The 12,918-nt window shown below is 52.7% G+C and overlaps 1 protein-coding gene and 1 long non-coding RNA gene across 24 annotated transcripts in view; one reads left to right on the plus strand and one right to left on the minus strand.

The window, feature by feature from the left end:
* The window catches only part of PTK2 (protein tyrosine kinase 2), a 101,380-nt gene that overhangs the window by 21,620 nt on the left and 66,842 nt on the right, over nucleotides 1–12,918 (minus strand). For 21 of the 23 annotated variants that reach the window (XR_002827228.1, XR_002827227.1, XM_023747718.1 and 18 more), the window contains one exon: nucleotides 242–353. Coding sequence is in view for 21 of the 23 variants with exons in the window: in XM_023747718.1 (XP_023603486.1) it covers nucleotides 242–353 (112 nt within the window). In the remaining 2 variants the exon portion in view is untranslated. Of the gene's footprint in view, nucleotides 1–241; nucleotides 354–440; nucleotides 607–3,392; nucleotides 3,416–12,918 lie in introns of those variants that run through there. The other 2 variants (XM_023747730.1, XM_023747729.1) reach the window with 2 other exon arrangements.
* Nucleotides 3,792–5,600, plus strand: LOC106695219. The gene is made up of 2 exons (XR_002827229.1): nucleotides 3,792–4,270; nucleotides 4,662–5,600. It is a non-coding gene; the product is annotated as an uncharacterized LOC106695219 (long non-coding RNA).

The raw sequence follows: 12,918 nt of genomic DNA on the forward strand, positions 1-12,918 counted from the left end.
GGAGGAGGAGGGTGGGAGACCAGAAAGAGCATTTTAAATCACAGCAAATGAGTCCAACCTGAGCGCACCACGCACCGAGGAGCAGACAGGAAACCACTGCTGGAGTGAACGGGTCACTCTCAGAACCTCCCAGAACCTCCTGTAGGTATGGCTTCCTCTCCAGACAGCTGCCCCCGCCCCCTCCCCCCTAGGGGCGCAGAGGTCAGGGGAGGAATGCAAGTTGGGTGGGGGCTGCTGCTACCTTGGGCGGAGCTTCATCGGACCCTCCGGAGTCCCAGGACACGGTGACCTGTCGCCTGGACTCCATCCTCACGCGCTCCTCGTGCTGAGCCTTCTCCTCCTCCAGGATTGTGCTGCAGAGACAACACAGGGGTTAAGGGAGCCGCGGGCAGCCAGCACACACCAGCCCCACCCGACTGTCTCACAGCACACGGGCTCACAGTAGATGGCAATCAAGAGTGGGAAAGAGGATCAGGTTTCTGACTCTTCACAAAATGACTCAAAAATAGCTGAGTCCAAACTGCAAGCCCAGTTGCAGCCCAGCCATAGGTCAGAGGACAGCTGGGAAGACATGGAGAAGTGTGGGAGATCAAAGACACGCCCAGGCGGGATGGATGTGTGTGCCTACATGTGTGTGGAGCAGAGCAGAATCGCCCCGAGCACCCCGGCACCTCACCCACACAGACATGCCCCAGGACAGACTCCTTGTGGGAATCCGGTCACGCGGGAGCCAGCATGTTATGGGGCAGCTCAGCCATCTGGCCATCACTCCGTATACTGCTGTTTCCTACTCGCTTTCAGCTATCCAGTATGCACCCCTCAGGAAAATACGGAAACAGTGACAGTATTTGCAGTACTTCTGGAATACCAGCTGCTTTAAGCTGAGGGTTGTGGATAGTAGTGATGTAGGCAGTTAGACGGACATGAGCAGAGCAAAGAGGATGGGCGAGTATAGGTCACCAGGATGGAAAGCCCAGGTGGCCTAGCAAGGGACAGTCAATTGCTGGGTGGGACCTCAGCCCCAGGGCGACCTCCCTCCCCTAGCAAATCGCTGGTCATGAGGGTTGGACCCCTGACCTTCCCTCCCACGAGGTAACATCTCCGTGTGTTTGGAGCAGTTGTTTCAGCCCCAGGCCCAGACAAGCAGCAAACCCAGCCGCGCTGACGTCAGGGCCAGCTGCACTGGACAGTGACCCTGCCCTGGTGCCGGCCAGTCACTCAGCGGAGAGCACAGCCGGAGAGGACACACCTGGACGCTGCTGCCTCTGCTACTGGACCTTCCCGGGAGCTGCCCACAGTCTCCGCCCTGAGAGCCCTGAGGATGGAGGGCCCAGGGCCTCTCCCTCCTGGGAGCACAGCCTGCCTCCCCTTCCCTCCACCCAGGCAGGTCCCCTGAGCTTCCTCGCGCCCCCGCTCCAAGGCCCTTCCTTTGCCTCCACAGCTTGTTTGCTGACCATTTCTTTTGGGAATGACTTCTCCCTGCAATTCACCCAGTAAATGCTCTCTGTGGTTTGGGTCTTGTCTGAATTCCTTCCCAGCCAGAACTCAAGGTCCGCAAGGTTGCTGAACCCACAGGTCAGACACCTGGTGCCAGGCCCCCGCCTACAACAGCAGCACCTACTTACCACCGCTCGACTACTCAGGGCCTCGCTGCATCCCACACTCCTCTGTGCCGGCTGGGCGGCGTCCTGGCCCTGCTCTCTGCCATCCAGAAGCTACCCAGAAGGCCGCCAAGCCAGCCTCTGCCCCCTGCCCATTGCACTCGGGTCCCCGGGCTCAGTGGGCGGCAGGTCTGGGACTCTTTCGTCCCCACCGTGGCAATCGGCTCTCCTCCAGGCCTGCAAGGCTGAGCTCTAGGAATGCAGCCGCCTGGTGGATGCAGGGAGTCCGCGCCCAGAATTACTCATGGAGTGAGGTCACTGCAACGCTCCGTTCTCATGTGGGAATGTGCTCGCCGCTTCAGACAGACAGTCCTGCCTGACAAGCAGCTGCTGCTCACCCAGCCCAGCTCCCAGCGCGCCCGGGTCAGCAAACTATCCCCGCGACGGAGGGTTTTAAAAAAGGGGACTGCTTCCTGTTTCAGGGGAAAGATCCACCCTCCTCAAACAGGGTCTGGTTTCTTCTTGCTCCAGCTCGGTCATCATGACCGAGGAGACACGCAGCTTCAATACTTAAGAACGCAGCGTCGCCCTCGAGGCTGGGAGGCGCACGCCGTCAGGCAGCTGGGCCCCGGCGACGTCACCCTGGGGAGATGCTCTGTAAACGGGACTGTCTGCTTGACTTTCGCTCCCACTAGGCCGATCCCGCCCTCATATGCCCGGATCACACAGATCCCGGCACCCAGCTTCCTGTGCACTTGGTGGCCAGAGGGTCATAGAGCAGGGGTCCAGCCTGAGACACGGGCCCCAAAGGAGCCACCTTCTCTCAATCACCTGACCCTCAAAATAAGTAATGGACCCCTGGAATCAGGATTTCCAAAAACTACAGTTTAAGACAACCGAAAAGTCCACAAAAATCAAGAAAAAAAATCAAGTTAAAAAAAAATCCTTTTTTCAAATAAGGAAAACCCAAGCAAACTATGGTAAGACCACATGTGACATGCTCTTTAAGGAAGGGGGCCTCCATTTTAAATAGGCCCCATGGGGAAAATTTATGGCACGCGGGTTGTTTGGTGAAATGGAGTCACTGTGCCCACAAAAACCACGGAGCTTACGAGAGGTCCCGGCCACAGACCCTCCCCAGCTCCGTCCACTGGAGTCTCCACCACCTCGATTCCCCGGCTCTCCGGCTCCTGAACATACGGTCTGAACCCGCTGTCAGCCCTTCCTCACCCCCGCCCCCGCCCTGCTCGGCCCTGTGGGTCTAGTGGTGGGCTCCCCGCGGCCGTCACTCTCATGGACTGCGTGGCAGCTGCATGACAGTCACTTCCATGTCCCCTCCACTGAACAGGCCAGCCTTGCCCCCAAGAACGCAGTGACAGCTGGGAGCCAGTTCCCCCAACCTCAGCCCTCCATTCTCACACCACAACACCACGAGACGCTCCTGAGGAACCATACTTTGTTGCTCGCAGTGGTCGGGAATATAAATAACCTATAGGACGCCTGTTTTCACAGTGGAAGACGATTCCACCGGTGGACTGGGGGGCATGGGGAGACAATTCTGAACTCTGCACAGCTGCTGCCGAAGAACCAGAGCAAAAGCTAGAATGTGCATGTCAGGAGGTCAGATTTAAGCATATTTTCCCAAATGACAGTATTTTTAGTAGCAAGACATTCCACTGGGAGCTCGGAGCTGCCGACTGGGAACTGGCATGGAGCCCTCACTCCTTTCCTGGGATGTGGCTCTCAGTCTCAAACTTGCAAGCAGATGAAACAATAAAAGCCAAGACTCACTCAACCATCAGAACACCCGGCAACTGTGTCTGCTTATCCACAGGTCCCCGCGCGTGAGGAGAGGAGAGAGTCACTGTGCCCACAAAAACCACGGAGCTTACGAGAGGTCCCGGCCACAGACCCTCCCCAGTTCCGTCCACTGGAGTCTCCACCACCTCGCTTCCCCGGCTCTCCGGCTCCTGAACATACGGTCTGAACCCGCTGTCAGCCCTTCCTCACCCCCGCCCCCGCCCTGCGCGGCCCTGTGGGTCTAGTGGTGGGCTCCCCGTGGCCGTCACTCTCATGGACTGCGTGGCAGCTGCATGACAGTCACTTCCATGAGTGACGAGAGGAGAGGAGAGGAGAGGAGAGGAGAGGAGAGGAGAGGAGAGGAGAGGAGAGGAGAGGGCTTATTCCGCGTCAGTTTTATTCTCACTTCCCTGGCTCGGACAGAAGTCATCGAAGACCCCAGGGCAGGGACAGGGCCGCCCTGGCTGAGGCGCGCTGAGCAGTCTCGTCTGCAGCACTCCCTCCCGGGGAGGCCTGGTCTCGGGGCCTCGGCGAGCTGGCACAGGGAGGGCTTATTAAATTTCCGTTCTGGAGCAACAAAACATGACTTCACTTCGAAGGCATTTTCATGGAGAGCGAGAAAGTGGTCTAATAGGTTCCTCGTTTCCAAGACTGACACGGACACAGATCCCCAGCTCTGACGGTTCACAGCGGCTGGCAGCGGTCAGGCTGGCCAGGACACAGGGCCCAGTGAGGCGCTGCCCACACCCAGCCTGGCCGTTTCTACCTGTCTCCTCAATGATAAAGGAGAACTCGGTCTGCCCTCTCCACCGCTCGGACGGACGGAGAGACAAAGCGTGGGAGGAAAACAGTCACGCTCCTAAGTGAGCGTGAGTTACTTGTTCTCTCTCTCGCCTGCCTTACAGGCTACTAGGGGACAACGGGCTTTTATCGATTTCACTTCTGTAGCCTTTTTCCCGAGAATACTACTCTTCTTTGAAACAAAAAACCCTACAACATTTCTTCTTTTAAAAAGTTATTTGCTTGAATAACTTTTTTTGTAGAAGACTGGACTTTGGTCACCTCAACATCATTTTTATGGTGACATCACATTTGCTGTGGACACAGGAATCAGGCTGGATCCACAGCTACTCAGGCTAATCTGAAAAATGTCCAGAGAAACAGCAGCAAGAAATGGGAAGAAAAAGCCAAGAGGGAATGGCTTGCTTTGGCAAGTTCATGGGAATATCAGTTTGAAACACGATCTCTTCTAATTACCAGCACTGCCTCACCACAGAGGAATGGAGCTGACCTTCTAACACAGCAGCAGCAGCAGCAGCAGCAGCAGCAGCCGGGTCTGTGCAGAGTGCAAGGCTGGAGGCAGCCTGAGCCGGGACGGCTGTTTGTAATGGGCTGACCTGGGGGTGAATGCCCCGGCCAGGGTGGCAGCCTCGGCCTCTGCCTCTGCGCCTCCTTCCTTACAAACAGGCCGGGCAGACTGGGCATCTCGTTTCACGGAATCACTAAAACCACTGTCTCTCTGCGTATTAGGCATCGAAGACGGTAGGAAATAATGTACTTTTGTTTCATTGTGTTACCCATCTCAGAATTATTAAAGAAGTCATTTCTGCTAAAATCTTCCTTGAAGATGGTGACCTCTTTGTATCTGCCAAGTTCGAGTAGCGCCTATGTGACCACCCTCTTGCAGGCAGGGACTATGGACATAGGAAGTGGCTGTGGGAGCAGGAGAGCCACCCAGGCGGCCAGTCTGGGAAGCTGACGCAGAGGCAGGCAATGGCACAGGGCGGGGCCCACATTTCGAAGGCCTTTAGCCAGAAGCAGGCCCAATCTTGCTGGTTTGAAGAACCAGAGCTTGAGTCACCACAGGAGGTGGAAAGTGAGGGGGGAAATCCCAGTAAGAAGAGAGCCAGGCAGAGGGTTCCTCAAATTCTGAGTATAAATTCTGCCCCAAATCTCTAGCTGACCTCAGAGTCTCCCACATATAAGGCAGGTTCCCAGAAGCCCAGCGAAAGCTAAGAGAACGGAATAAAATGTGATGCTGCCCACACCATGGAGAGAGAGTCTGCCATCTGAGACCAGCTGAGTTAACTACCTGCTAAAACCAGCTACCAGCCAACCAACCAGCCAACTAACCAAGGTCTTTCGGAAAGAGTGCAGAGCACCGTTTGGACTTAAATATAAAGTATTTTTCCTTAAAAAGACTATTTAAGACACAAAATATACAATCTTACTTTGTGAGGTTACTAACACACATGAATGCAACATACAGGGCCGCTGGAGTGGGAAGGGCTGAGGCGGGGCAGGCTGTCCACATCGTGCCGTGCGATGACTAACCTCAGTAGACTGAGAGTGACACATGCTATGGTCAGCCCTGGGTCACCCTAAGAAGACAATGCAAACGTGGGGTTGCGAGAAAGGTGGAAACTCAGCTGCTGGTTTCCCTCCTCTTAGCCCAGGCTCCTGCTCCTCCCCTCCAGGTGCAGGTGCATGTGGTTTGTAAGTGATGCGGAGCCAATGTTTCTCCTGCCTCCCACCCCCAAGCACACTTCCCTGTCCCTCTGCACACGGAAGGGGGCAGGGACCACCTAGATCAGTGGTCGGCAAACTGCGGCTCGCGAGCCACATGCGGCTCTTTGGCCCCTTGAGTGTGGCTCTTCCACAAAATATCACGTGCGGGTGCGCACGTACAGTGCGATTGAAACTTCGTGGCCCATGCGCAGAAGTCGGCATTTTGTGGAAGAGCCACACTCAAGGGGCCAAAGAGCCGCATGTGGCTCGAGAGCCGCAGTTTGCCAACCACTGACCTAGACCACCGATCCTCCACTGTCGAGAGAGGAAGGGAGACATTCACGTCTGCTCACTCTTCCCTGATGTCTCCAAGGATCACAACCTGGAGACAAAATGGAGTGAAGAGAGAATGAAAGTGGTAACAGACAGAAAGGAAGGGAAGGAATGACAGTAGCTACTGGGATAGTCTGAGGATTTCACTGTGGGTTCTGAGGGCGCGTGCAGATTGTAACAGTAAAAATACAGGCCACAGCTGAAATGTAAACTTCACCTGGTCTTTACCAGGGAGACACGGGAGGGGGAGTGAACAGAGCACGCAGACCCAGAAGGGAGGGCACCCTGGGGTCTCGGGGCAGGAGAAAGGGGCCGGATCTTGGGTCCACGCTTTGCTAGCTGCACAAGCCAGGGCAAGTCACAGGGCTTTTCTAAGCCTCGGGTCTGCTAAGTGAAACGGGCAACAGTAACTCAGACATGCGATGCCTGTGAGACGGACCCGTGAAGCCACACAGGGACAAAGGACCATGTTTTATGAAACGCATATTTAACCCACTAGACGCCATAAGCATCTGTAGACGCAAGCGGCGGACCTTCCCCACACGCCACACGCTTCTATTAAAAAAAAAAATGTTTTCCCTGAGTGGCAGACCTGACCAATTTTAAAATCATTTTTTGTGAGAATTTTCAGCTGAAAATATTCAAGAACATTATTTTTATAATATTGCAAATTGATTTTTTAAATTAAATTAAAAATATGGTGGCGCGTGGGGATGGTTTCCGTTTGGGATGCGTGGCAGTGAACTGGTTAGTCTCACTAGGAATTTGCTGACTTCACACAGCACCAAGTCGTGGCGGTGTACCGATAAGACACACTCACACAGCGTGGAGCACCCGTGTGGCTGAAACCAGCACGGGTAAGAATCATCCTTAGAGAGAAAATAAACAAATGGGACCACATCAAAATGAAAAGCTTCTGCACAGCGAAAGAAACATCAACAAAGCAAGAAAGCCCACTGCATGGGAGAACACACTTGCCAACGTTATCTCCGATAAGGATTTAATCTCCAAAATTGATAGGGAACTCATACAACTTAACAAAAAGAAGATAAACAATCCAATAAAAAATGGGCAAAGGACCCAAATAGACACTTTTCGAAAGAAGACCAAGAGACATATGAAAACATGCTCAAAGTCACTAATCATCCGAGAGATGCAAATCAAAACAACAATGAGGTACCATCTCACACCTGTCAGAATGGCTATCATCAACAAACAACAAGTCCTGGAGAGGATGCAGAGAAAAAGGAACCCTTGTGCACTGCTGGTGGGAATGCAGACTGGTGCAGCCACTGTGGAGAACAGTATGGAGTTTCCTCAAAAAGTTAAAAATGGAACTTCCATTTGACCCAGTAAACCCACTTCTAGGAATATATCCCAAGAAAACAGAAATACCAATCAGAAAGGACATATGCACCCCTATGTTCATAGCAGCATAATTTACAATAGCTAAGATTTGGAAACAGCCTAAGTGCCCATCAGCAGATGAGTGGATTAGAAAACTGTGGTACATCTACACAATGGAATACTACGCTGCTATAAAAAAGAAGGAATTCTTACCATTTGCAACAGCATGGATGGAGCTGGAGAGCATTATGCTAAGCGAAATAAGCCAGTCAGAGAAAGATAAATATCACATGATCTCACTCATTTGTGGAATATAATGAACATAAACTGATGAACAAAAATAGAACCAGAGCCGAACCGGTTTGGCTCAGTGGATAGAGCGTCGGCCTGTGGACTCAAGGGTCCCGGGTTCGATTCCGGTCAAGGGCATGTACCTTGGTTGCGGGCACATCCCCAGTGGGGGGCGTGCAGGAGGCAGCTGATCAATCTCTCTCATTGATGTTTCTAACTCTCTATCCCTCTCCCTTCTTCTCTGTAAAAAATCAATAAAATATATTTTAAAAAAAATAGAACCAGAGTCATAGAAGCATCAAACAGACTGTCCAACTATGAGGGAAGGTAGGGGGTGAGGGGGTAAGAGATATACCAAAGGTCTTGTACGCATGCATATGAGCATAACCAATGGACACAGATGGGGGTGGGAGGGGGGTGAGGGCATGCGCTGGCAGGTGGGGGTGGCCAGGGAGTGGTCAATGGGGGAAAAAGGAGACTTATGTAATACTTTAAACAATAAAGAATTTAAATTAAAAAAAAAAGAATCATCCTTAGATGAGAAACAACTAGGACATAATTTTTAGTGGAAACAATTTAAATTTTACATGAAATTCCTATTGAATTTAGATTTACTATTTACTTTTATGACTGGAAGGTGAAGGAGCAAGAACAAAAACAGACCCTCCAGCTCAGGTGGGGCGCGTTCAGATGGTACCGGGGAACTGAGGCCACTGTGGACTACCGAGCCCCCGCAGGACAGCAGCGAGAAGGAAACACGGTTATGATGACTAAGGACGCGTTTAACTCCACCTCTGAAAGGAATTTTGGAAGCCAACACAAAACCACTTTAAAAAAACACACAGCAAGGAAGCACAAGTAACCTTGAGTCATTAACCAAACCTAGAGCTTTTAATTCAGAGTCCACCTTTTAGGATAAACGAAGAATCAAAAAAGAGAAGAGAACTTGTATAAGATGCTGTTCACATATTAAAATTTTTAAATCCATGTCTCCATAAGACATCTATAAAATGTCAAAAGGATATGCTTTGCATTTTGGTATCTGGGTAGTAACAGCGAACACTTTCAAATTCAAACAACCCAATTCCAAAACGGCTACTGTCCGCTTTTCTGTCCTCCAACGTCCCAGGTCCCTTCTGGGTCTTCAGAAAGAGCCCTGGCGTCACTACTGCCACCAGAGCAGCGGTGCACCCTCGGAGCTGCGCAGGTGATTTCACTTGACCCTGAACACCAGGTGTAGTGGGATTCGTGATGCTGCTCTTACAGGGAGCTAAGTCACTTGCCCACGGTCACACAGCCTTTTCCACTCTCGCCTTCACAACACAAGGTCCAGCACTCTCCACACCTCCCTCAGGAAGTGTTCTCTGAGCTTGTGCTTATGTAGGAGGCATGCACAGGCGTGCGCACACACACACGCACACACACACGTACACACCACTGACCCGAAAGGTGCAGCTGGCCTGAACGGGCAGCCTCACAGACGAGCTGAAATAGCTGTGCCCTGAGATGCTGCGTACCTTCCCTTGGGTACGATACTGAGATGTAATAAGAAAAACACTACACGAGCCTGTGGCTGCAGCCACTGCAGGTTGCAGCCCTGACTGAGGCCAGCTTTGCTCGATAAAGCGAAGAAGGGACATGACAATGTTAAGTTACAACAATAACCCCCCCCCACCCCCCAAGCTGCAGACAGCCTGGTATCATGCAGATAGGAGGCATCCACAGCCGGTAACTACAGACGGCCACACGCTGGCATGGCTGCCGCCGCCTCGCCTCAAGTCACCACAGACAGACTGGGCCTCCCCAACACTTCCGAACCGCTCCCACACTTCTGGGATTCCAGAGGCCACGGGCTGTGACAGCGAAACAAATATCAGGAAGAGAACAAATGTTCTGAAACCAGCACACAGAGACACGTCACCCTTTGAGGTCCTTGGGTGGGGCCTCCGTGCCTACGCCAGGAATGCTGCCATGCTTTTTGGGGTCTTTGTTTGGTTGACACTCAAACAAACGTAAAACCCCTGTGGGAATCCCTGTAAAGTATGCTTCCCTCCTTTTCCTTTTTAAAAATTATTTTATTTTTTAAAATATATTTTTATTGATTTCAAAGAGAAAAGGAGGAGATAGAAACATCAACAATCAGAGAGAATCCTTGATCGGCTGCCTCCTGCACGCCCGCCACTGGGGATGGAGCCCACAACCCGGGCCTGTGCCCCGACGAGAATCGAACCGTGACCTCCTGGTTCATAGGGTGATGCTCAGCCCCTGAGCCCGCCGGCCGGGCTCTTCTTTTTCCTTGTTAACTGAACAACATCACCAAGGTGCTCACCAGTCATATCATGAGGTGGAGCACTTAACCTCTAGGCATGTCTCAACCAAGGCGCAGAGCAGAGCTGCCACCTCGGGCCCTGGGCTCAGGCGGGCCTGCCTGGAACTCAGCCCCGGCTGCGGTCAGCTGCCTGACCCCCTCAGCACACTGAGAACGATGCCGCCGCCTCATCTCCAGGGCTGTGAGGACGAAGAGGAAACCACGTGTCAAGGTCACACACAAAGCCGGGCCCACAGAGCGCTCAGTAAACACCGGTTTTGAAGTTCACGACTAGTCCATTAACGGGAGCGATGGAGACTTGTATCAGTGGACACGGTGCTGGTTCAAAAGGTCTTCCCAGGCTCAGTGACAGGAGACCCACTCAGAATCACGGGCCCCTGAGGCTGATACTTCACGGGCCAGTGTCTTTGGAACAGCAACGCTCAGGTAATTTGCCTGCTCACCACTCAGCTCCTCTGGCCGGCTGTCCTGGCGGACACCGCGTGCAGGAGCAGGAGTGATGGCCCCGGGTTAACACGCTGGGGCTGGAGAACGAGTGTGTGAGTTTGTGGGCACATCCCCTTTGGAAACTGGCGGCACCTACTGACTAGACTTGTGCACACGGCTGCCTCCTGGGTACACACGGGACCGATACTGTTGAACGCGTGCTCACCGAGAGACGCCCATTATCGCGTTCACACTGCACGAGTCGCAACAGCCCAAACTGGAAGGGACCCGAGCCTCCCCCAGCAGTGGAGTGGGTAAGCTGTGCCCGTCACCCACGGACACCACAGCCACCGACAACAGGGACCATCCCAAGTGACACATGAGCCAACCCACAAGACAGAAGAGTCCACACAGAATGTCCACTGACGTGACCTCAGGCAGGGGAGCCTGCCACGTTCGTGAGCTTGGGGTGCACCGTGACTGGGAGGGCAGCTGGGGGGGGGGGGGTCCTGGACCCTGGCAGCGTTTGCCTTGTTCTGGATGCTGGTTATAGGAGTGTGTGTGCCTGGTTGTGAAAATTTAATAAGCCGTTTACTTCTTGGCATGTTTATATGTTCACATCTTTGTATGTCAATAAAAAGTTAAAAAGTATAAAAATTACGGTATAGAGCTTTAAGCGGATAATCCTATTTGCTCACTGCCCTCGTTTGTCTAAAAAGGGCGTAAGAAGCACCTTAACTTAGGACGTTTCCATAAGGGACGCAGCACGGACACTGCGATGCCGGCAGGAGCCGCTCAGGCAGGCAGAGCAGCTGGGAACAGGACTCTGAACGTCCGCTCCCAAAGGGCAAATACGAAAGCTGTTTACTGTGGTCTCCCTGGCATAGTATCTATCAAAAAATTAACTGAATTTATCAGCAATTAAACAACATTTTCATTGAAAAGTAGTGCACATATCAGCTGTCAGTCACACAGCACAAAAACGCCAGAGAACACGTGGAGAGAAACTTTCCCCGAGGACCCGCCAGTGCCCCCGCGGAGGGAGTTTGTGCAGGTGCGTTCACACCCATGAGTAAGACCCAGGATGTAAGGACAGACTCTGAGTCACAGAGACCCACCCACGACAGTGTGACCGAGCACTTCCTGAGTCTGCCCGACCAGATTCACCCGAGGAAGGGGCGCACAGAGGACCCGAGGTGGGCGGCGTCCGGCGGGCACCCTGCTGAGTGTCTGCAGTACTTTCTTTTAAGGTGGACGAGGAGGATGGGATTTGGGAAACATTATTAACTGCCCTGAGGTAAGGACTTTCCAAATGTATTACTTTGCAAGCATCTTGAATATAATAAAACCTTTTAAAAGCTCAGTAAAAGAGCCTATTTAATGACTGTGATACACTGTTACATGTAAGTGACCAAGCAAGCTAGCAGATCATAGTTAAATGTCACTGGCCTTTTTGGTAGCAATATTATACATTTTTAATTACAAAGTTAAATTTAATTTCTGACTCATATAGGACAATTCAGAATAAACTAATTCTCAATGGCCTGTGCTAATTGTGCATAAGAAGATATCCATGAATTATAGTCTAGGAACCGTGTGTGTGTGTGTGTGTGTGTGTGTGTGTGTGTGTGTGTGTGAAAATAATTATCTTTAGTTCTACAAACCCACCCTGGGTAGTTTCTGGGCTAGTTTGCCTCAAGGAACAGCCCGAGGTGAACGTCAGTGCCCTCGCATGCGCTGGGCAATGAGCTCAGTGGCTGTGTGACCCCCTCCTGCCTAGGCTCCTGGCCGGAGGTGCGGGCGACCCCGAGGTGAGTATGACGATCCCTGTCCTCAAGGAGCTTCAGTCTAGTAGGGGATGAGACATACTAGACTGTGAGCTCCTCGAGGGCAGGAAAGGTGTTCTAGTCATCTTGCCCCGTGACCAGCACCAGGCTCAGCTATGAGGGGCTCAGTGTCTGTGGGACTGAACGCGGCTGCAGCCCGTGTGGCAACATGGGGGACGGGACAAGCACAGTGCCCGGAAGACTCCGAGGGCCGCAGTGAGTCAGCTGGGAAGTCACAGAAGAGCCAGCACAGGAGAAGCCCAGAGTGACAGGCAGGGTCACCAGGGGGAGGAGGTGGTCCAGGCCAGAAGGCGGGGTTAGCTTGGCCACAGTGTGAGAAAAGGACGGAAAGAACTGGCAGGTCAAGGCCGCACTGTTTGAGTCAGGGTCATGTCCCACAGCGATGCTGCAGGAGATGGACTAAGGAGCTCTCCTGGGCGGGAGGACGGGCAGGAGG

Source organism: Myotis lucifugus, unplaced genomic scaffold (assembly GCF_000147115.1).
Source record: "Myotis lucifugus unplaced genomic scaffold, Myoluc2.0 scaffold_955, whole genome shotgun sequence".
Classification (NCBI taxonomy): domain Eukaryota; kingdom Metazoa; phylum Chordata; class Mammalia; order Chiroptera; family Vespertilionidae; genus Myotis; species Myotis lucifugus.